This window comes from Oreochromis niloticus, linkage group LG18 (genome assembly GCF_001858045.2).
Source record: "Oreochromis niloticus isolate F11D_XX linkage group LG18, O_niloticus_UMD_NMBU, whole genome shotgun sequence".
NCBI classification, from domain to species: Eukaryota; Metazoa; Chordata; class Actinopteri; order Cichliformes; family Cichlidae; genus Oreochromis; species Oreochromis niloticus.
The window spans coordinates 6,774,127-6,798,870 of NC_031982.2; the positions used below are offsets into that span (position 1 = coordinate 6,774,127).

Sequence of the window (24,744 nt, forward strand, 5' to 3'; positions counted from 1 at the left end):
ATTTAAAGGTGTTTGCCCCGGAAACCTACTTTTTATTGCCTTTCCACGAATGGCTGCATGTATTCATTTTTTTGAGAAATTCATCCATCCTTTATGCCACAGCAGAAGCATTTCACAACACTTTGCTTCACGAACTGGGGCTCTATTTTCCAAAAACCTTGTGCGAGTGCAATCACAGGGTACGAGCCCGGGTGGGTGTGACCAAGTAATTCTTGCCATTTTGATTCACAGCGCAGTGTGGGGAAAGAGGCTGGAGCAGTATGCATACATAATTAAGAGGCGGAATAGATTATTCACAGTTGGAGTCGAGACATGGTTTCAGTTATGGACAGTCACATCAGCTCATCATCCCGTTTTAAAGTGGATGTCAATTTCCAAATGAGCTGAGAGGAAAGTTCAGGCTGCTAGAAAACTGAGTCCCAAAGCAGCAGCGCAGAATACGCGACTCGAGTATGAATAGACGGCCTCCCTAATAGGCAGATTATCCCTCCTTTTTTTATGTTGTTCACTAAAATGTGTTTCTATTTGTACATTTGCTCGAGCGATTAAATGCTCTGTATTCAGTTACATACAGCATATTTGGTCCACATTTATATGCACACAATCAAGACCCAGCTGCATATGTTAAAACAAAAACAAAAGTCTGTTTAAGTCATTTACATGATTACATAAGCTGGGAGCTCCCCATAATAACAATAACAGCTGTATGATCTTTCTAATAGCCCACACGGTTTGACCTTTGCATAATTATATGCTGCACATCTTTTAAATCAGCAAAGACGAAACATATGTAGTGTATCAGTCCTGCCGCTGTGTGATGGCCACAGGTATTTAATCAACAAAAGGGAAAGGCCTCATACATCCTGCAAGCAGCTCTGGTGACAGTGTCATTAAAAATCAGCTATTAATCTAACTTATTACAGATTCTGCATGCTTCCCATTTAAAATGAGTTCGTATTTGCATCTGACTTTTTAGATTTTGAAGAGGTTTGTGTGACTGTGTGTGTGTGTGTGTGTGTGCATATCTACTGGCTGCAGCCATGAAATGTTCTCTGTCTGGTGTGAGCAGGCAGAAACAGAGATGCAATTTCATGCCAAAAAGAGTAATAAAATTGAACAGCATCAGTTGACCTGTTCACTCCTGAAAGAAAAAAAACTGGGAGCGAATGTGAGCACTTAACAGAAAAGTTTCACAAAAATCAAATCAAGTACTTTAAAACCGCAACTTTGTGTTTTATATATTCTGGTTCCAAGTCGTGCATTATTGAAAACGCTGTTAAAGAAAGGTAAAGCCTATTTGTCCTATATGCTTTAATGTGATTTTAGCAGCACAAACGCCCTTCATCGCCTGGCCCTCGAGAAACTAGATCTAGGTGTTAGAATCTGAGAAGGGCACCAGTGAGTCCCCGGATCCTTGTATCCGGCTACATGAACACAAAGCTCCGCTGGAACAGCACAGAGAATATTTTCCTCCCAGCGGTCAATCAGGAGAGCAGATTTATAACACGAGTACATGTTTGTGCTGTTGTTTTAACAGTGCTTTTTGACTTTGAAGAGGTATAAAGCAATGATAGACACCCCATTAACATGTCATATGCATCACTGAGTTGAACATTCATTAGAAACAGAACAGGTTGTTTTTACTTAATTATATTTCAGTCTTTTAAGTGTGATAATTTGTCATTTGCTTGAGGCTTAATTCGCTGCCAGTTCTGAATAGAATATCAGTTCGAGTGCACAAAAAAACTGTCAGGACTAATATTTACATCATCGGACTATTCAAACCTTCATACAGTCCTCTGACTTTTAAACAGCACGCAGGACCCAAGCTTTGACCACAAGACTGGACTTGTTTACTGTTTACTTTCACTTTGCCTTGAGATGCGCGAACAGCTTGGTCTGTTGTTGATTATTATTTTCAGTCTCCAATTCCACTTGGTCTAACTTTCTTTACTCTGCAATTGCCCCTCCCTGCAAAATGCTGGCAGTAAGACGTCTGTGCCGCAGTGTTGAATCGCTTTCATTTCTTTCAACAAATTGTGACTGAAACTGAGTCGTGTTGGAGCTGGAGCTAATATTGAACAACAGCTACTTTTACTGAAATTACTGCAATCCCCCCCTAAAAAGAGAGAAGCTGTTGGAATCGACTGTCTATGCGCGGCTTGGCACAGCTATGAAAATGGGCAAATGGGAGATTGATAGTTGGATACAATGACAACTTAGCACTTTTTGTTTCAGAAAGGCAATGTCCACGTGCAAATCAATAACCAGTCACAGTGGCTGTCATCTGCATCAAAATGCAGCCTGTTTAGATTTCTGTGCGTGGCTGTCCTGTAGGCTAATTTGATCGGCACAGAATTGGATATCTCAATATCTCTTCATATTTCTGGTGACATCTATGTGTTGCTGATTTTAGGCACAAACGCTACTTGGTTTGAGTTAACTGTGAAAATTTATTGGTTAGGGTTAGAAATAAACCCACCATGGTTTGACTTTCATGATGGTACCAGTGTCCAGAGTTCCTCTAAATCTAGAGGTGATGACACCAGGATAGATTTGATGTGTACTTATTCAAACAGCTTCTAGAGGTTGCTTAACTTTAAAATACAAGAGTAGGTCATTCCAAGAGCTTGAGCAAACAACTAATGGGGTCGCTTCTTTGGGAAAGGGCAGTCTCTCTGAATTTTACTGTATGCAAACCAGCGTCCCTTTAATTTCACAGAAGAAACTTCACCCTGTGCATAACTTAACCTTGAAGACAAGCCGGGGTGCCCTTAATGAAAATGTGCTTGGTGCTTTATTCTTAGCAATCTTTACAACTGTGATAATTTACCTTGAAACCCAGCACGTGAAATATAATTTCTAGCACTTGACATGAGTGTTAATGTATCCATTTATGCAGCACTGGTGCATTCACAAACATAGCTTCAATATCTCTCTATGTTCAGTGTAATTACATATTATTTGGGCTTTTGATTCAAATCTGGTTCTGGCAGCACCCAAAGACGCCATAAATGTTCAATGCTCGTGATCAAAAATCCCCCCCATGTGAAACAGGTTTGGGAGAAATCTCATCGTGTGGGACTCTGTGACTCAAGTGCATTTTTAAGGACTTTTTGTGTCTTGAATTTGAATCTGATCACGGAAATAAATGTTTTTATGCACATTTATTAAGAAATAGTCCAATAATTGTGGGCTGGCAAGAAGAGCAGGTCCATTTTGCGAGAGACAAAAAAACACACTCTGATAAAACATTATGCAAATGTGGACCAGTGACATCAGCATGCAGATTGCTGCTTTCTTCCTGTGGACACAGTCAGGTGATATACAGTGCATATTAAAAAAAACAACAGCTTTCCAGATTCTTTTTAGAAGCTTTACTAAGCTCTGTAAAGGCATTAAATGCAGGATTCCGACTGTTTTCAGTTGTAAATAAATCCTGAGCCTGCTTAGTTTACTAAAAACTATCCACACACTGAACGTGTGCATTTAACCACAGCAGGTTTTCTCACATACAATACCCATTTGAGACTTCATCGTGATGAAGGCTAAAAGGTCTGTGCACAAAACGGTGATTCAAAGTGAACAGGATCCCTGCAGGCATTAATGTTGTGGCAGTGCTGAACTGTATAAAGACTGTATGGCTGCAGCTGTCAAAATCCTCAAAAAGACTCCTCTGGCTACATTAATATGCTCATTATATTTCAAATATTAGCTCATGCTCACAAGGAAGTGATTTTCATAATTGGTGTTTATAATACATTGGATCTAACAGAGGTTTTAAATTTCTGTCTTTAGTGTTCAATTTAAAGACAATAATTGATAAAAACCTCACTTTTTCATAGCATAATTGGCATATCTTTGCAGGGCCATACAGACCACAAATTCAAGGCTGTTGAATAAAATTCTTTCCGACGATTCAGCCCCGGGAGATAGAACTAATAAAACATACTGTCTAGCTGTGGTCAAGTGGGACATCCATCATTTAAGAGCCTGACAGCAGTCACTGGCTGCTACAATATTCTGATTAAACAGTAAACCAATAAAATGCTTCAGCCTCTGTTTGTATACAGAATGTAAGTTCAATAGCCCACTCTATCAAGTTATATCTTATTCCTGCTCTTGATATTATTTATGATTTCATATTTGCTCTTATTACTCAATCAGTCTGGAGAAAGGACATGAAAGATGAGAAAAAGGAATATGTGTGACGCGATGAAGTTTCCAGATACAATTTAAACCTGTGCAAATCAATAAATGTTACCTCATGTTGAGCTTTGCAACGAGGTTTGCCTGTTAAACTAACAACTGCATAGGGTCTGTGCTGTCTTTTACACAGTCAGCGGATTGCAGGCGGCTACTGAGCAAACCAAAGGCATCAGAGAATCGAGGTAATGAAATTAGAGGGCAGTTTTGAGCAGCTTTCCTTGTCTGTGAACACAAAAACTATGAGGAGCTGGTGAACACGAGCAACAACAAGTAGCTACATGTGGCAACAGTACTTTTAGACCAAGCACAGCTGGTGACAAAACATTATCATGAAAAGTATTGTGAAGTTTTGTATTAGTTTTATTAGTTAATTAATGTTAATTGGTTCATATATTTTGTTACATGCTTTTGGACCAGAGCAACTTTTCCATAGTTCTAGATTCTCCTCCTTTTTTGTGCGCCGGCACGCCTGATCTGATATCCCCGTGTTAGTGTTGTTAATAATGACATTGTCTGAGCATTCACCTAGCCTAGCATTAGCCAAGAAGTTAGCTAATGCTTTTAAAAAGGATCACTAGCAAACAAACATGAGTTACCTAAATTTGGCTACTGTAACAGCAGACCTTTAACTTGATAAAAATAGTTATTATATTGTATAAATTAATAATTGAAAGAAAAACACTTGAAATGCTTACAGTTTGTTCCAGGAGAGTTTGCATAATGGGATTTCTTTCCCCCACACTGCAAAGCTATGACAATGCAACAATATGATTGGTCAGTTGCAACGGACCAACATTATTATGATACCGCAGGAACAAGACAGACACGGGGATATCAGCTACACCGTGTCTTTACTACACGATCTTGCTTTCTGGTGTAATTTTTAGCTTGAGTGACAGTATTGTGACTTTAAAAAGTCTGTGTAAACTATGGCAGAGAAACTATAGAAGGACGTTAGTGGCGTAAATTATAGACTGCTTCAAAAATGAAACAAAACAGTGTAAATGAGCCGACAGCAGAGTTGTCAAAAAAATGTATAGCAAAAAAAAAAATTAAAGATTACGTACTCATTTGCTACAGTACTTTTAGCAATTATCTGATAGCCACATTAAATGTCTGTTGTTATCTTTGAGGTGCTATAGCTAATAATAAGATGGTGGTGTTAATGTTGTTATCATTGCTGCCTGTGTGTAACATTAACAGACAGAGTTAATTCATCAGGATAACACAACTACGTGTGTCTTAAAAGCATTATCTTGATAAAAGTCTACCAGCAGCTACACAGAAGCTGTGGCAGCCTACCCTACCAACTCTGTTTCATGGGCCATGTCAGCAGTAGCACACCGTTACTTTAGACGACCTAAAAATATTCTTTTGTTTGCTTGTTACACAGTTGTCTCTATAGTTGTCTATTATAGGTTTTAGACACAATGGCAAATCTGCAACGCAATTCTAATTTGTTAAAGCTAGCTGCTAGCTTTTCCCCCAAACTTGCTACCTGGTCATACGGACACCATAAATGAAAGATAATATAAAAAAGCCAAAACAGGATTACATTAACATTAAAGTACCACATATTGAGTCTGAATTGGTATGGTTTATTGGAAGCTATCCTTGGTCACAGAACAGCATTTGCTGCTAATGAGGGCACAAAGGATTAGTTAGTCTGACTTTTAGCTATCATTACCACCACCAGGAGCTGTAGACTGCCAGAGAAAGCCTCTCTGGATAATATAAAAACAATAATATCCGGTAATGTTACATTTTATAACTTAAAAGACCACAAATTGGGTTCTCTCAACCACACATCTCCCTTATAACTGCATTATCATCGCAAAACCCACTTCGCACAATATGACACACACTGCTTTGATTAAGGTGTTTCGAACTGACTGCCAACTGGCGGCTAGTTAATACATCATCTTACTGTTCCTATTGGCTTTGTGAAGCAAATAGAAAAAAAGCCATTAAAGGTAAGTAACCCCCTTGGGTAGTTACCCTCAATGAGTCACTAAAACTGTTTGGTCAAAGGCACCTGTTCATTTATTTATCTCATATCATTCACTGTGAAGCATGGTACACTGTTTAATCCTTACCGCCAAATTAATTCTAAACTAACCCTCCACCCACCCAGTACCTATATTTGCCATCTCAGGTACGGTGGCGCTGTAGGGGCCTTCATCAAAGACAGGCGGGTTGTCGTTGATGTCCTGCACCCGAATTATGAACTGTGACGAGGGCTCCAGAGCACGGTCGGTCTGCCTGTCGGTGGCCGTGGCGATGAGACGATACTCGTCCTTCTCCTCACGGTCCAGCGGCTTGGTGACATGGATGTTACCTGTTTTCTCGTCTATCACGAAGACCGAGCCTGCCCCCTCGCCTCGCAGGACATACTTTGTGCGTCCATCATTCCTGTCCATGTCAGTGTGGAGCTGAGTGAGGACGGACAGAAACGGGAAAAAAGAAAGACGGGAAAAATGGAAGCAAAGAGGGAGGAAACGGGTGGAAATGGTAAGGAAACAGTGGGGAAGAAAGACAAGAGTAAACACCAGTTAAAAATTAAGTTTGTTTTTTTGAGCCAGTCAGTGAAGACAAAAAACAAGCAGATTATCTTCTGCATGCCTCTAGGATATAATGAATTTAAAAAGAAGCAGACAAAGGAAATAGGCACAATACCTCCCTCTCTCACACAGACACACTTTCCTGCCATTGTACTGTGTCTCATCTTTCTATTCCTGCAGTATGAGCAGTTATGAACCTGGATCTCCTTAATCTTAAAGCTATCCAGAACACATGCTCAAGTACTCACGCTTAAAGCCCCCATTCAGTTCCCAGCAGCTGTGGAAGAGGAGAGTTTACTAGTCTGTGCACATGCAACGCCTTGGCTATTTAATGAAAGCACCAAATCAAAGGAATAATAAACAGTAGGCCTATCAATTATTCTGTAACTAATAGGTGTGTATAAGTGAGGGTGGAGTTTGTATGGCAATGGAACACGCAGTATCGATCACAGCCCTGTGTTGAGGTTTATTGGATCAGCGCCTAGCGGGATGGCAGAGCAGCAGAGCGACCGGCGTCCTCTCATGCAGGGAGAGGTAATATCAGGGAAGGCTCCACACTGTCCTCCGCGCCCGACGAGAGACAAGCCAGCGGGATGTGGCGAGCACATCAAGATTCAATCTCATTACCCCCACACCTACGTGGATCGAATAGAAACTGTGACCAAAAAAAGGAGCGCTAAATTAGGCCCTGCTCGCAAGAAAGTGTGACATTGTGACTTTAGATGGAAAGGAGAGAGCAGAGAGGCGACTGGGGAGGGGATGGGTGGGTTTAGCTCAGGAAAGCATTGTTGCGTGGCAACAGCTAAGCACATTTGCTAAATGAAATGAGAATGGATACTGCGAATCGAAATGTTCATCTACTTTAAGGATTGCTATTTTTCAAGTGGGGGGGAAATGGCGTGGATGTGCCAGCTTCATGGGGGGTAAACGATAAGCACGTATGTTGACAAGGTTTATTCATAAATAAGATGGCAGTCATAAGTCTAGACTGTCAGCTGAAAGTTAAAGCTAATTAAACAGCATGGCACAAAGTTAAACAGCACTTCACCTTCACAAGATCCGTGTATTTTAATGACAATGTAAATTGGAAAATCTAAAGGCACACCCACCAACATGAGAGAGTGTTGTGTGAGCAGAATGCACAAGCTAGGCATAGATGCACTGCTCTCCTTAATGTTTTTCTTTTCATGGGCCTAAAAATGAAAATGCAAGGCCTTCAATAACTAGCTTAAAAATCTTCATGTTAGCTTAGTTCCTCTAAGCTACTTTAGTTATCATAAAGGAGACGTGCTCCTTTATGTATGACGCGGACCCTCTCTGCACGTCGATCGCCTTGGGCAAATGGATTGACAGACAAGACAGATCAACATTCATGTCTGTCACATTTGCATGTCCAGCTGACTATTTATGTTCAGAGTTTATAATTGTCTTCATTGTCTCTGGGGGCCCAGCACATTTTCTCCTTCTACCTCCAGTCAAATGCCAGGTTGACTGGAAACAAGTATATGTATGGGTTCTTGCAACTCTTTGAAATTAGAAATTATGTCCTGTCACTAATTTATGACAGGACATGATGGAAAAGGATCACTGCCGATGTATTTCTCTCATACGTCCTTGTTGGGGATGGTTTAGAGTTTACATTACAAATAACATGTAGCCCCTGTAGCCAGGGCCACCTTGGCAAGTAATCTGAGTAATTTTGATGTAACTGTCCAGGAAACCAAGTGTAAGGAGTGGCAGCTGCTCAGGGCTGAGAAAAGAAACAAAAAAAACTGAACATAGCATTAGCTGAAGCACACCATGAAGAAACATCAGCTGACCTCAGTTCTAGACTACATGATCTGATGGATTCCCTGATACCATTCAGTTGGCAGGCTTTATTTAAACTGCTTTAACCTGTCTATATGTGATGAACATCTGCAAGCTGCTTTGCAACCCACCTCTACATTTCAGTTCCATGTTGTGTATGATTTGATTTGGTCATATTACTGCTATATCTGTTAACGATCCCTGCTTCCATTAGTCACGGCCTCTTACCGACGCCTCCCTACTTTTGGCTTTCTGCCTGTGCACATGGATGAGTAGAGTCCCAGAACAGAGACATTTAGGAGACAAGTTGATTATGATGCAACTCGCTGCTGACATTTTCCACTGCAAAAATTTAGTGAGTGTTTAATATTCTTAACATCTCAATAATGAATCATCATGTTACTTTTATTAATTATTTTCTCTTTTGCCCACTTTCACTTCCCACCACTAACCTTCATTGAATGGGCCTCTTTCACAGCAGACTCTGAGTAGTCACAGCATGAAAAGCTTAAGAGCTGCTAATGACATTAAAGATGCCTCAGTTTCACTCAAGTATCACAATGAGTTACAGTATGAAAGAAGCCACAGTCTCACGACTCTGAAAATAAAGGTGCTAAAATTAATCGGGCCATAATTAATGCTATATTTTTTTTTTAACACCTTTTACTACACCTATACTATTGTGAAGAAAGCTGTTCCCAAGTTATATGACTAGCCTGTCACTCCACTTAATCAGTTCAGCCACTCCTTATCTCTGCCTGGCCATGAGCACAGGCTCTTTCCCAGTCTCTCACTACAATGCTTGTCCCTGGGCTCCTGCCTGATTTTACCTCTGCTTTAGAACCTGGTTCCTCACTCCCTGTCTGCTTTTGAGCTCACAAAACACCTACATAAACTCTGACAAGGCACATTATTTACAACCCAATTAGGACCTGACCGTGCAAATTCAATTATGGCATGTCTCATTTCTGTGGAACACGCTCCATACATGGCATCCATATGGATGAACTTCCAGCCACCACTTGAGATCAGATTTCCCAACTCAAATATATGTTATTGCACCACCTATAGTAATAAAGCAGATAAATGGTCTCTCCATGTACCTCATACCCTCGGTACAATACAGCAACCCTATTAGAGGCAGTGTTGTAAACATTCAGGCAAACTGGTGCACACCTCACTTTCAGTGTATTTCAAAATGACACGTGGAAATTGTGCAAAGCACCAATGAGGAAAAAATACATTATAAAGACACGTTACTAATCACTGTCTTTTAAAAAAATCTGCATCCCCACAGCTGACAATGGGCCAAGTCATTGTTGTGGCACTGGTTTATATGCAAACTAATTTTCTCTTCACTTAGACGGTTTCTTTCCCAGATCTAATTATTTGTTTTAGTACATCACCAGTGCAAATTTGCAGGTCCAAAAGGTTTTGATATTTGAACAAATTAAGTATTTTTGCAGTCAGGGTCTCAAAAGTTCATTAAAAAGTGTTTAAATTATGACCTACACAGTATTTAGGTTTCCTCTCATCTTCTAAGGAGGCCAACTGGGGCCAATTGGCCAAAACACCCGGCTGGCCAGGACCACCACGGGAGCCCGGTTCCTCACTCCCCTTAACGAAGAGCCATTAACAATCAAAGTCTTAACGGCCCTGCAGCTTAACGAGGGGACTTAACGAGCTTCTTAATGAAGCCCCAGCCATCATTACCACAGTGAGTGGTGGCAGCACTGATTGAAAGCACTGCTCAGAGTCATTCTGAAGCAGGAGAGCCCAGCCTAAGGAAACCAAATCCATTTAAGGCTGACCTCTCACCCTTATCTGTTCTTCCAAGATTAATAGGAAAGTATAATAAGGGAATGCATTTAACCAGATAATGGCCATGGGTAGTTTATGGCTACAGAAACACCAGTGCTGTGGAATCTTTCAGTCACCTCCCGGCGTGTGAAAATAACCAAACAATTTTATTTATAACACAACTGGCTATCACCATATTTCACATCAGAATGATATGACATCTCATAACTCGTACATTTCATATCCCTCTGATATACCATCAAATATATCAAGAGCCAAACAATATGAAGCCACTGGCCACAAAAGCCAAATTTACTGTTGTGTCACCTCTGCTTGGAGAATGATTTCAGCCTGATAAGCTGCCATTCCCATTTTCTTCACCGCCTCTTGTGTATGCAACACCCAGCCTCCCCAGACTCCTAAATCTCTTCAATTACTTATATTATCATAAGGTAATATGCTTATACTCATATACTCAATTTCACATTTTTGCAATAACCATAAATCATGAAGCGAGGAGGAAAAGTACTCTCTGCCAACCTCTAAATCACTTAAATAACTAATATCCCATATACACAATTTCACATTTCTGCTGCACAATAAATCATAAAAACACCAGGAAAATGTGTTTTTTTCCACAGCTGTGCATTAGCCTAATGAATGTGGATGTTATTCCCTACAACTTCAGTGTGTGTGCGTCTGCTGTGTGCTTGTATGCTTTGAGGCTAAGATGGTGGTTAGGTTACAGTAGTAAATCAGGTGGCGGCACACGTGAAATGCCGATAGGCGTACACCACCGAGCCCTGTGATTGGCAGTGGGGTTCAATTCCCAAACACATCGGGAAACGTCTGCAAGGTCACGCAGGCAGGTGTGAGAATACCTACCAGTCTCCTGTCGAAGCTGTAAGAGGGGAACCTATTCATCTTGTGTATGGTGACTTCAAGAGAGCCAGAGGTCTATGGGACCACCACCAGCTCCAGCAGTCAAATTCTGCAGCAAGGCTGGGTGAGGGTAAAAAGGGAGGGTGACCGTTGGTGGGTGAGTCGGGGGGGGGCAGCTGAGACTGAGCCAGCTCCATCATATCAGCCGGGGAGTGTCAAGCAGGGCAGAGGGTAGAGGGTCAGCCAATCGATTTGGAGCAGGCCCACCGTTTCGGAGAGTTGTCTAAAGAAACGGGCCGATCAGGGAAAACGTCAGGAAAATTAATTTGGGACAGAGCCCACACGAGTTCAGAGAGCCCGTTTGAAATGAAACTGTGCCTTGTGGCCAGCTTACCTACCACCGCAATATCATTAGTTTTGCTTGAGGGTATGTGTAAGCATTTATGTGTGCACGCATCTGTGCATGCGTGTCTTACTATACGTGACCGTTTTAACAACAGGCCTTCCAGGTGAGTGTGTGAGTGTGCCGGCCACAGTAACTTTAAAGAAAGAGGTGTAATGACTGCGAGTCTCCTTGTGCCCTGGCTGAACCTCCACTTGGCACAGTTCTAGCGCAGAGTGGACAGCGAGCCAAGGCTCGACTGAGAAAATGTGTGTGTGTGTCTGAGTCTGTGTTTGTGTACCACTGAGAGCCTGTGGTGACTGACCTGGAGAGAGAAGAAACCATTGAGGGAAGGCCAGGAAGTGTGGGAAGGTTACTAAAGCACAGTGCAGGACTAAGGCCAGCATCTGCAAAGCACTAATATCTAAAATCAGTAAGCTTTGATGGCTCTGCCATCATCAGGTGTGTTAGCTGTCAGTCCCAAGAGGAGAGGAATGCAACTCCATCTCTGCTTGTGAGACGATAAAGGAGAGCAAAGCCTAACTAAACCAAAACAACAAAATACATTCAGAGCACAATGTGCATGTGAACGCAGGCTTAGCAGCCCTGATCTGTCCTATTCAATCCACTGCGATGCACAAATAAAATAAAGCTTAGCCTTTGAGTTATTTATATAGGTGATATTATTCTTTAAAAGAACATTGCTCTCTTTAATATGAATGCTTTCTGTTTTCCGTAATCACCCACAAGTCTACAGCATCGGTGTGCAGAACTATTTTTGACAACTCTCTTAAAATTCCTTGAGCTGCAGGACATTTGGTATTTAAATCTGTAAAGTATTGACCCATAACACCACATTTTTATCTTTTTGAACCTTTTCTTGGTGCAGTTACTTGTGCATTTCGGATCATTATCCCATTGAAAGGTTCCACTTCTTGTTCGGCTTCAACTTTCAGACAGATGGCCTCACATAATCTTCAGGCGCTCAATCATATGATGGAGAATTCATAGTAGAATCAGTGACTGCAAGCTGCCCAGTCCCGGAGGCAGCAAAGCAACCCCCAAAACCATCCCATTTCCACCATCATGCTTCACAGTTGGCACGAGCCGCTTCTCCTGAAAAGCTGTCTTTGATCTGTGCCAGACATGTCTTCTGTTACTGTGGCCAAACAGCTCAATTTTGAATGTGGCCGTCCAGAGTGCTTCATACCAAAAGGCCTGGTCTTTGCTTTAATGTTCACTGGCAAACATTTTGTTTAGCTTTCTTCTGGCGCACCTCCCATGCAGGTTCAATTATGTGCGATAGGGTTCTTGCAAACTGAATCTGAATGAAGAATCCACATTTCCAATTTGATCCAAATTTAACAGATCTGAAGATGTATTATGTGGGACACACTGGGCCATGTTTTTTTTTAATCTATTTAAAGTTGCAGTAGATAGAAATTAAAGGAAGGGATGCAAAACAACAAAAAGAAAATTGAAAATGGATAGCCCTACTTCTGCAGCTGCCCCCTCTAACGTGTTTGTTCTAAGCCCCACCACATATGGGCGTGTTTGTCTTTGCTTTTACGTGCCAAAGTATGTCAGCGCTTACAGCTGGTGTGCAGGAAGTCTCAGATCATGCTACAGATTATGCTTTGTACAGTGACATCAAACAATCATGCGGCCTATACCGGCTTTAAATTATGAAAATGTCATTTTTATGTGTAACCTGATGACTGTACCACTGAGGACCAAGTAAGGATAAGTGGCATTGTATTTAATGGCTTTGAAATTATGAATAATTCCAAGTTTTGTGAGGAGTATCCTTAGGGGGTATCTTTACGATTGATTGATTCAACTGATTTCATTTAATAAAAGCCTCTAAATTCAGCACCATGTTGTCTCTTGTTGTTGACAAGTTATTGTGGGTTTTTCCTGCTAATCCATAATAAAATAAGCCATCACCACATCATCACCCACTAAAATGTGTTTTTACACCGGCAGCATTTAAAAGCACAGTTGTTACCAGCATCACGCACAGACAAATCAGATTCAAAATGATAAACATAAGGATGAATTATGTCAGATTATGTTGTAGCCTGATCAGATTAGATCAAGCTACAACAGATCAGATGCAGTATAGCGTCATAACTAGCTAAACAAACACATGATGCCCTAGTTGTATAACCGGGCATTAGTGGATTCAAACGGGATGTAATAATTCCGTAATAATCCCTAATAAATCACTGACCGTATTAAAAGAAACCAAATAGACATTTCTGTGTTATATTTGAGTTAATAATAACACTGTATTGTAAATGCAGGCATGTAGAAGGTGCCAGAGGAAGGAACACAACTATCACCTCGTCCTCACGGTGGATTGAGGGGGGATTACACAATTTGGCAAAACAAAAATGCTGTCTTATTTTAATTCGGTCATATCACCTGACAAGACAACTGCTTGTGCCTTGCCCCGTCACATTTGCAGCAATTATTTTGTGAGTGTTAACCAAACAATAAGAAAAATAAGACAAGTTAATTATCCATAACTGTAAGCCAGAATCCCCACAAAGCCAATAATTGTCATGATGAGAAAACACCCCCTACTAGTCTCAAGCAAACCATTAGAACAGCATAAAACAACCGCAGCCACAACAAGAACGCAGGCAGTGTTTCACCCGGCGGGCCTCGCGCGCACACACACACGCATCCAGGTGCGTGCCGATTTACACAGCGCTCGTTCAGCTGCCCTGCTCTCCACTCTAATCAATGCAGACACACATAACAAGAACACCTTCCAATTATGCAGAGGCACTCAAACACAAGGCCCACCCCGCTTCCCAGAAATGTGAGCAGCATACAGCGAGACCCTCAGGAGCACTTGCGACTTCAGAAGGCGAAACCTTCGCATGGAGACGGGTTTGAAATTCCGGCTGAACTTTCAATCAAATCCGTGGAAATTCCCCATTTTTTGTTCGGTGCTCTCAGGAAACATGTCAGACGGTATTGAAACGAGTCTCCTCTGGCTCCCTGTCTGTTTGTCTTGCGCCGCAACGACGTTCAAACACATCAGGAGAAGCCAGAGTTAATTGTTTAGCATCGATCCGCCATCGATTGTGCATTGAAGTTTGGTTAGTGTCAGTCAGCGCGTTAATTCGGTTGTGGTGTGGACACGCTGCCCTGTTCCTGTTTGATCTAATTTAATCTGTCTCTGGAGGGCATGCTGTGTGGCCTCGAAGAACGCAGAACAGTCCTCTGTCACACACACTTCCTCCTGCTCGCACACTTCCTAACAGAACATTTATTATTCATCATTATTAGACTTTTCCTTTAGCACGATAAGCTCCTCAATGCATCTCGCCACTGTTGTCTTCCTCCGCAATACATTATTCAGGACAAAACTGTGCTTTTAGCCTCGGAGTATGCAAATCCCACTTTTGATTATCATAATCAGCTGATGTATGAGAGCGAGAGTGTGTGTATGTGTGTGGCGACTAGTCAGATGATTGTTTGTGTTTTATTGCTTCAGTGCTCCACTCTAGTGTTGTATACTTCACATCATATTTTTTAGCCGAGGGAGACGAGCTTGGAAAAGGCCACTGGAGGCTTAACTCACTGCTGTACATTTAAAGGGCAAATCGCCCACATATATGCCACCGCGTGCCACTGCCAAGAGGAATGGCTTTTACCAACTTGGAACCAAGGAGTCTGCGTGCATTTGTGTGTGCGTAAAGTGGGCAATAATGGAAGGGAATTTTCAAGCTCTGCTTATCATCTTGTTTGTTGCAGTTACTGGTGTCGAGCTGAAAGGATCGCCTGAGGAATGGCTGACAACGTCTTACATGTCAATAAAGAATATATTACAAGAAAACTTGAATAAGTTGAATCAAAGTTTTACTATATCGATAGCTCTCTGCGTTTTTCTCTGAGATACAGATGGTGCGCCTACACCACGAGAATCAGGTGTTAGTCAAGTTTTAGTTTACTCAATATACCTAAGAAGCATAATTTTTTTCAAGAATAATACATGATGTTCTCACAATTGCTCTTAAGATATACCAATAACAGAAACAGGAGATGCAATATAGCTTCCAAAGTGCATGTGTTGTTTGGGATGTAACCAGCTAGTTAAACAGTTAGATTAAAAGGTTTCCAGTTCAAAGAAGAACTGTCTTTAAGACATCTAAGAAGTTGAGAAGGCTCGAATTCTGACGACAGTGACTTAATATGGATCCATGCATATCTATCAAATCACCAGTTAACCTAGCCCCACTAACTGCATGTCTTTGGGGAAGACATGGGGGAGAAAATGCCCGTTTGTTCAGGCTTGCTACTCAGGATGCATTAAAAAAAGTAACATGAGTGCCCCTGTGTGATTCTATCCTCATCTTCCCCCCTGTGCTGTTCTCATCTTCCTCCTCGTTCACCTCTGTTCCCCTCTCCCATCTGTGGCCAGCTCCAACCAGCTCCCTCTGCCCTCCCTCCCACGGCCTCCTGCGCATCTCACGCCGACCTTAATCTCATCTCCTGACGTGCCCTCGCCATGCACCTCCTCACCTTTGTAACCGAGCCTTTTGCCTGCCTCACAGCCTTTTCACACCAGCTGTGCATCAATAAAGAGGAAGTATTCAAAGAAATGCACATGGAGATCTGTCTTTTGTTTTATCGCAAATCACATAATAAATACAGTTTTTATCATAAATTTTAGTTTTCAAGCCTTAAATTAACTGAATCTTAGTTGTCTGTGTAAGTTCTCAGTCATTGAGGTCACTGTAATCTAAGAAAAGTGACTGAACTTCAGTCACTTTTCTTTCCAAACACATTAGACAAATCTTAATTGCTATTAACTACAATTGTATCCTGTTTTGAAGCCTTAAAGTTCAGCATTTCTGCCACTGCCATAATGTCTTTTGAAACTGCAGGTCACAAGCGATGTGTGGATTTGACTAAATAAATGAAGACACAATTCAACCATGCAGCAGAGAAACCAGACACAGCGTAACCTTTTTAAGTTTTGTGTTTTGCTCTAAAACTGACTATACTTTACAAAAACAAGCATCATGCTTTATTAAAAAGACCTGAAACTAGCAATTCAGACCATAAATTTATTAGGAGTTAGTTTACTGAGACTGAAAATCAATTTCCCAGACTTTCTTTGGATATTTTTTCTTGTTTTTGTCCAATGGTAGCCATTAAAGCTAATACAGGTTTAAAGCACTTTGAACTGGTTTGACTTTTCAGACCCAGAAGCTGCTCCCGTCTTTTTATACAGTGTATATAAGTCTTAAACATATCATGGACCCACATTTTACAACTCTTACAGTCTATCTTCTTTACAGACCAACAGCGCTGCTTGAGTAGCTGTGGGCTTGTTTGGCACACGATAAAAGTGATTCATTTTCTTTTTAGGTCAACAAAACCTGACTGGAGTAGACTCATGTGTGGCTATTTGCTGTATATGACTGAGCAGAAATGAATGTCCTGATTACCAGGAAATGTGTAAGACATTTTGGGGATGGCAGCTTTGCTGCTTGTACAGTAACGTGGCTGTCTAGGCTAAGGAAGCTAAAATTCAGTGCTCATGCAACAACCTCATTTACAAACAGCATTAATGTTCACATGAATAGAGAAGTGCTTTTTTATTTAATGCTTTAATATTATTAATGTGTTAATGTTACGGGTCTACAGGTGCAAAAATCAAGTTTGAGCAGCCAACAGGTTCACAGCAGGATGACTTCTGTCACTGTCACTGCCTCCTGTTCTTTTCTCTCGGTTTCTTTCAGTCATGTGTCGTCTCCTCTTCTTTAGCCTCCTCTGCCCTCCACTGTTGCCCATGCCCTCAGCTCTCTGACTCATGGGCTCCTTCAGGGCCACGGGGAGAAGTGGAGCGCACAGTCTAGGCCAAAGCATAAATATTAGCTCAAGGTCACGGTCAAGAGCTCACACTGGGCTATGCATAATCATGAACTCAGCTCCTGCACAGCCTTCTTCGCCTTCATACGCCACCACTTACACTCTCAGTGTATTTCTCACCACTGACACCAACTAACCTTGTAGGGTTAACCTCAGGTGATGGAGCATCCCCGGCTCTAATTTTTGCTTTATTTTAGACCATTACACTCCTTTATGGGTTGTTAAGGTTACACAAATGCTAGCCGATATTTCTGGGGTTACCTCCAAATGCATTTTTATATTAAGTTAAAAATGTTCTGGATGTATTCTAAAGGGGGCTCATACACTCCCTGAGATAAAATACTGCCATCTTCACATCCGGGAGAATGATGCTTTAAATTCAGATACTTGCTTTGCTGATTTGTTCGACATTATCCCGAGATGAAACAGGGGCTATAAAGGGAGCAGGGAGATTGGAAGTAAAAGAAGAGAACGGCGGGCTGTGTTTCCTTTGAATTCCATCTTTAATAGACTCCACAGCTTCTCCTCTTTTCTTCCTCTTCTTTCCCCTCGTAGCCTTGTTCCTTCCCTCCTCCTGTCTATTATTTTCTCTATGTGATCCTGCACCCACTCAGCACTGAGACACATTTAAATCTGGCCTCCACAGGGGCTTGCAATAAAATGGTATTTAACTGCTTCCTCAATTCCCTCCTCTCTCTCTCTCCTGCTCTCTTGTATTTTCCTCGTTGTAAACCCTGCACGTCCCTGCACTGATGCCCTGCCTCTTTTCATAACCCTCTCCTCGTCTCCCTGCTCCGTCTTCCTTCCTCCGACTCGCTTCAGGCCTCGACGGGCTGCGAGGTCAGCTTCAGAGACGTGTGGTCCTTCCCCGTCCTCTCTTTTTCCTTTAACTGTCTCACACGTTCTTCCCATCTACCAATTGTCAGCCATTAACCTTTCCTCACTTTCCACCACTTACATTTTTCCCCTCCCTCTCTCCCTCCCTCCCTCTCTCCCTCTGCTCCATATATCCTCACGCCATTAACGCCGCCGTTGCCGTGCCATACGTCCCCCTCTCTGTAGTCTCTCCTACTTTTCCCCTCCACATCATCCCCTCTTTGTCCTGCATGGTAATCTCGCTCTGCTCTCCCTCGTTGTCTCACCCTCCCCTCTTCACTCCCTCCCTACACTGTAGTCACTCTCTAATTGCTGTCTCACCCCTGCTGTGCTCGGACCCGGAGGCTAAATGATTTCTACAGGGAGAGTGGAAGCACAGGAAAACACCGAGTCCTTTTTTTTAATAACTATTGATGAGTGCCTTGTCAGGAGGCGTGTGTGTGTGTGTTTACAGTTACAATTGGCCCTCCTATTGGCACCATCACACGCTCTTCTCATCTTTTGTCTGCCTCTCCATGCCTCTTTCCTCTCTCATTCCTCCAGACTCATAAGAGAGCCTTTTATCTGCACACTTTTAGTTATAACTTTGAAGCATGGCTCACGAGTTTTCTGTGTGATGTGTTTCTGCAGCGAGTGTGTTTTACCTATTCTTGATACAAATGTGTATTTAGAATCTACAAGTGTGTGCGTGTTTGTCTATTCCACAACTTCTATGCATGTCAGGGATGGAACGAAGTGTCTGTTTACTGCAGAAGTAGTGAAGCTTTCACTTCAGGCATACGTATCACGTGTGCAGTAGAGTTCATTAAGTAGGACCCAGTTGTTGACACAAAGAGAAACTTTCGTTCGACTTTGATTTAACAAAAATCAACTACTGAAATCCAAAAGCAGAGAGCCAGCAGAAGGAAAACAAGGAATACAAGCCACCACAACCTGACAAAAGACCAAGACTGACACACACAAACACACACACACACACACACACACACACACACACACACACACAGCGAGGGATAACAAGGCACAGGTGAACTCATTTGAGACACGGAAAGAGAGGATTGAAGTAAAAACAGAAAACCACATGAGGAAGTAAACTTAAAAAAAAACAAGCTAACACTAACAGATACCGAGAATAAACTCAGACAATGTGAAATGCAGAAAAAGTGAACACAGGATGTGCACGGAGAAGAAAGATGCATAGGAGGAGCAAAATAAGAACTGAGCTTTACGATAATAAGCAAGGATCAAAAACAGACGGTGGTGAAATGCAGGAATAGTACAGTGAGAAGTATTGCGTCACATATAAAATTACAGTTAAGATTCTAACATTTCAGGCCAAATTTGATCCAATGAAATGTTTCCCATGAGTCCACGCCTACGCTACTTGAATCCATTAGCAGTAAAATACATACTATCTATATATTTGTTTACCTTGTGCTTCGTATGTAGAACCTGTGAGATACCCAGTAACTAAAGCTGTGAAGTACACTGCTGAAAAAAGATGAAAGGAACACTTTTTAATCAGAGTGCAGCATCGACTCATTTAAACTTGTGGGATATTGATCTGGTCAGTTAAGTATCAGAGGGGGTTGTTAATCAGTTTCAGCTGCTTTGATGTTAATGAAATAACAACAGGTGCACTAGAGGGGCAACAATGAGACAACCCCCAAAATAGGAATGTTTTTACAGGTGGAGGACATGGAAATTTTTCACTAGTTTTGCTTTTGGCTAGGGTGTCGCTGTTGGTAGCATGAGGTGATACCTGGACCCTACAGAGGTTGCCAGAAGGTTTGCTGTGTCTCCCAGCACAGTCTCAGGAACACGGAGGAGATTTCAGGAGACAGGTAGTTACTCTAGGAGAGCTGGACAAGGCCGAAGAAGGTCCTTAACCCATTAGCAGGACCGGTATCTGCTCCTTTGTGCAAGGAGGAACAGAATGAGCACTGCCAGAGCTACAAAATGACCTCCAGCAGATCACTGATGTGACTGTCTCTGACCAAACAATCAGAAACAGACATCATGAGGGTGGCGTGAGGATCCGACATCCGCTAGTGCGCCCTGTGCTCACTGCCCAGCACCGTGGTGCCAGATTAGGATTTGCCACAGAATACCAGAATTGTCAGCCCACCACTGGCAAACTGCGCTTTTCACAGATCAGGTTCATGTGACAGATGTGAAAGAGAAGCCAGGGAAAATGTTTTGCTGCCTGTAACTTTGTCCCTGGAGGGACACAAAGACCTCTGCAGGCTAGGCAACAGCAACCTGACTGCCATTAGGTATCAGAATGAGATGCATGACCCTACCCTGGTGCAGTGAGCCCTGGGTTTCTGGTGCATGACAATGCCTCATGTATGCCAGCAAATCCTGGGACAAGACCTCCTGTGATGGCCAAACCCGTGGCCACACTCTAAGTCAGTAACTCTTCATTTCTTCATTTGAACATAGTAACACACTTTAGTTTCCAATAACTTTATTGATTGGTTTGGATACATTTGTACTATTTGTAAGCGCGCACATTAAGTTTACTTATGTATTCATACCACTTCATTGCTTTGATTTTTGACTAACCTTGTCTTTTTATTTCTTACCTGCTATCATCCCTGGGAGTTGCTGGACAAAAGATGGTAGCCAGGGTTTGAAACCACTAAATGCAAAGGGGATAATTGGACCACATCACTACTTCCTGCTGAAGGGGAGAATGTGTTTTCTTTCATTTAAAAACAAAGTATTTGTATTTAATTAAATATTTGAGTTTAGGGTTTAATGGTTTTTGATTTTCTTCTTTAGTGCTTAGTTTATTAACAAACTAGATTGTACTGCATCGTTTTGTGATTTATGATTGTGTTTGTTTGTTACCCCTCATGTGTCACAATGGTCTGATCAGCCATTATATATACCCTTGTGTGTCATTTCATGCTTAGGTCAATTATGTTTGTTTGTGGCAGTCATTTGGTTTGTTAAGTTTGCAGTCTTTGCCTGAGTTCAGTTTTGTTTCTTTGACCTCTTTTATGAGCTCAACATTTATTGCTTTTGTAAATATAATTTTTGGGGGTTAAATAAATGAAAACCATATTTTTCTAATAATTCCTGGAACTCCTCCTGTTTTTCAACTCGGTCCATCACATCTCCCAAGATCTCACCATCAGTTGTCTCGTCAAGGCCACACAAACCATTTTGAGTTGGTGCAATGCAATTTTGGTAAAATGGACTAAATTGTTTCATTTTTTTCACTTGCATTCTTTTATTTCTAACACATTACTTAGTCTATATCGGCACAGATATCCAGCATGATTGTTTTTTCTATGAGGAAATAAAGTGCTTTCAAAATGTTCCTTTCAGTTTTTTGAGCAGTATAGTTTTATCATAAAAGAGAAATACTGCGTGTAGCTGAATAAATGTACTTGTAGCTAATGAGGAACAAGCTTTGCAAGAGTGAAAATTACAGAAAAAACATGCACACTAAGAATTAACTTCTTGTGACAACCTCATTCTCACCATTGCATCACACCGAGGATTTCCTACAAGCGCTTCTCCAATATCTCGTGTGTGCATGTTGCACCCAGAGGCTCAGGTCTTATCAATAGCAGGGCGGCCGGTAACTAACTGTTTTATTTATATATCTTAAGATGCCCCGAGGCAGGGGGAATCTTTTAAATGCACTTTGCAGAGCAATTTTTAGTAGTGAATGTTAATGATTCAATATAATGACGCCGCTAAGTATACACTACTGTGAAAAATGACTGGTATTGTTCAGCATGTCAAGAGCTAAAAGTATCTAATTACTATTTCACTCTGATGCCTACATGTTATAGATTCCTGCCATGCCCTAGTGTGGGCGCCATGTATAGTACAGACAGCAATGTTAATTGCGTATTACCATCTTATTTCACTAACTATGAATTATGTATGCTCATGATGATGTAAATGATATGCTAATGAGGACGATAGCCTAGGTCCATTTCCTGTTGCGCTGGTGAATTATATATGCACATTCACCAACACACCAGGTCTCACATACGCTTACGCTGTTATCGGGGTGAAGACGGGGCAAGAAGGAATTTCCTAACAGAGAGGAAGGAGCTGCTGTATATGTCACGTTTCCCCCCGCATGAGGTGTTAGGGAGTTTGCATTTCAGCAGCGAGAGAGTAAAGAGGAGAAGAAAAGCTAATCAGAATTTTTTTTTAATCCCAGCTCTGCTGAGGCGCCTTTTCTCCTCAAGAAAAATCTGTGTTTCTTTCACACAGTCTCTGCAATCACTTGAAACCCCATTACAGACCATGTGACAGCATCAATTAAATTCACAATTATCATGGGGCAGAGACACTCCACTGTGAGAAAATATAGTAACATGGCAGCGTCTGCAAGTGTGCACACGTGTTTTTGTGTGCGTGTGCATGCCCGTGTGTGTGTGTGCAGGCCTCTGCATGGGTGTAAGAGAGACATAAAGAGCGAAAGCGTGTTTGTAGAGAGCAGAAAACTGACTCAGACAGACCGCTGAAAACGCCTCTTGCCCTTTTAGGCAACTCTAGTGAACCTGAACAACTCTCCAAAAGCAATATGCTACAGTAAACAAAAACTTACATCTCTGACAGTGCAGAGATATTTCAAGGGCCACTCCAGCAACAGCTGATGGATAGTGGGAGGCTCAGAGACTGCTTCATTTTATATTCTTTTTAGATTGATGAACAGATTAGCACTTTTTGTGACAGAGCTTCTAACAGTTTGAAATCAGAGGAAGTGCTCATAAATATCCTTTCAAAACTGCGCCCAGCACTGTGTCCACAGAGTTGCCCCCTCCACCCCCCCCACACCACCAATTCATTATCAGTTTAGCAGCAGGGCCTTTGTCTCCTATTGACATCACAGATTAGACTCTTGGCTCTAGTTTCCAGCTTTAGTAGAGATTTATTTGGAACAAACTGTCCAAGATCACACAAAAATCCAGCATGAATCAATGTCACAAGGCGGATTTTAAAGCAAGCCCACAGAAAAACACCTTCACATGACCACGATTTGTTTTGTCTAAGAGTGCGCAAGGACAGTATAGCTGGTTTTAGGCGAGATGTGTTGTTTTGAATCATAGGCAACAGTATCTGCAGCTGACTGAGCCTGATTTTGGACTGGGCTAGGGCTGGCAGGTGGAGCTGTTTTGGCCTGCACAGTCAATTTCTTCACACTTTCCACCATAGCACTCTCCGTTAAAACACAATCAGGTCCCCAATAGGGTAAAAAACCCACAAAAAAAACCCACAAGTGCGCATTGATCTCTCTACCTATAGAGCTGGACTACACTGGGCCAGAGCAGGAGATTAAAAATTCATAAGCGTATTAAGATCTATAAGAGCATTATACATGTGTGCCGCTACTTGTCTCATACAGTAGGGAATTAATCATACGCATCTCTAACCCAGTACACACACACACACACACACAAATACACAGTCACAATAGTGTTCTGGGTGTACTCCAAGTGTCAGCACTATCATATGGGCATGTGTGTGTATGTGTGTGTGTATGTGTGTGGCCTGGCGTTGTTCCCTCTTTGAGTGCCATACAATGTGCTGGCATAAATACCTGCTTGACACAGCAGATTGGCACTAATGGCTTTACACGCAGTGCCATCTGTAAGCTGGACCGTTGGCTCTTACATCTTCTCCAGTGCTTCCCAGCATTCCACTCAGACCTTCATCAGTCACAGCACAAAGCAAAAAGAGCCACATTAAATATTAGCTAAACATCAGGGAGGCTTGCGCACAAAGCCCGCGAGGTCCTGCCCATCTGCCTGCACCTGGATATTAAAACCTAAAGATCCAATGTGATTTGGGTCTTTTCAGTCCAACGCACCTCCCACTGAGCTGAAGCTCTGAACTTGAAGCGCTCACACACACACAAACACGCACACCAGCTTCTTACAGCCTGCAGCAGTCACACGGGGATCATTACTATTCATTTGCTCAGCAAACTGGCCACACAGGCTTATAAATTAGCTCATCTACCGCAGCTGGGTACTGAGACAGTTGGCGCATGCTGAGGACTGAGAGCGCAGCCATTACAGTGCAGGGCTCCGAGACACCTTCTGTCCAGTCGACGTGACCTCTTCCACGCTCGTCTGCTCACTCTTTAAAAAAAGGGAGAGGGGAGATGTGTGTGTGTGTGTGTGCTGGGCAAGACACGGCCAGTCGGTGATCTAAATAAATTGCAGACCTGAGCAATAGGACTACGGCCCTGCATGTGTTGTGCTGAGGGCAAATGCGGTGATAAATCCTGTCAAAGCAAGTATAAATCAGTCTGAATGAAATAGCATTAGGAGGATCTTGCAGGCCTGAGAC

General features: G+C 42.1%; 1 protein-coding gene across 1 annotated transcript in view; it reads right to left on the reverse strand.

Moving 5' to 3' along the window:
* Positions 1 to 24,744, reverse strand: part of cdh24b (cadherin 24, type 2b) — a 155,063-nt gene that overhangs the window by 75,154 nt on the left and 55,165 nt on the right. Inside the window, exon 3 of the mRNA XM_003457428.5 lies at positions 6,347 to 6,641. Within this exon, the coding sequence (XP_003457476.1) occupies positions 6,347 to 6,641 (295 nt within the window). The remainder of the gene's footprint in view (positions 1 to 6,346; positions 6,642 to 24,744) is intronic.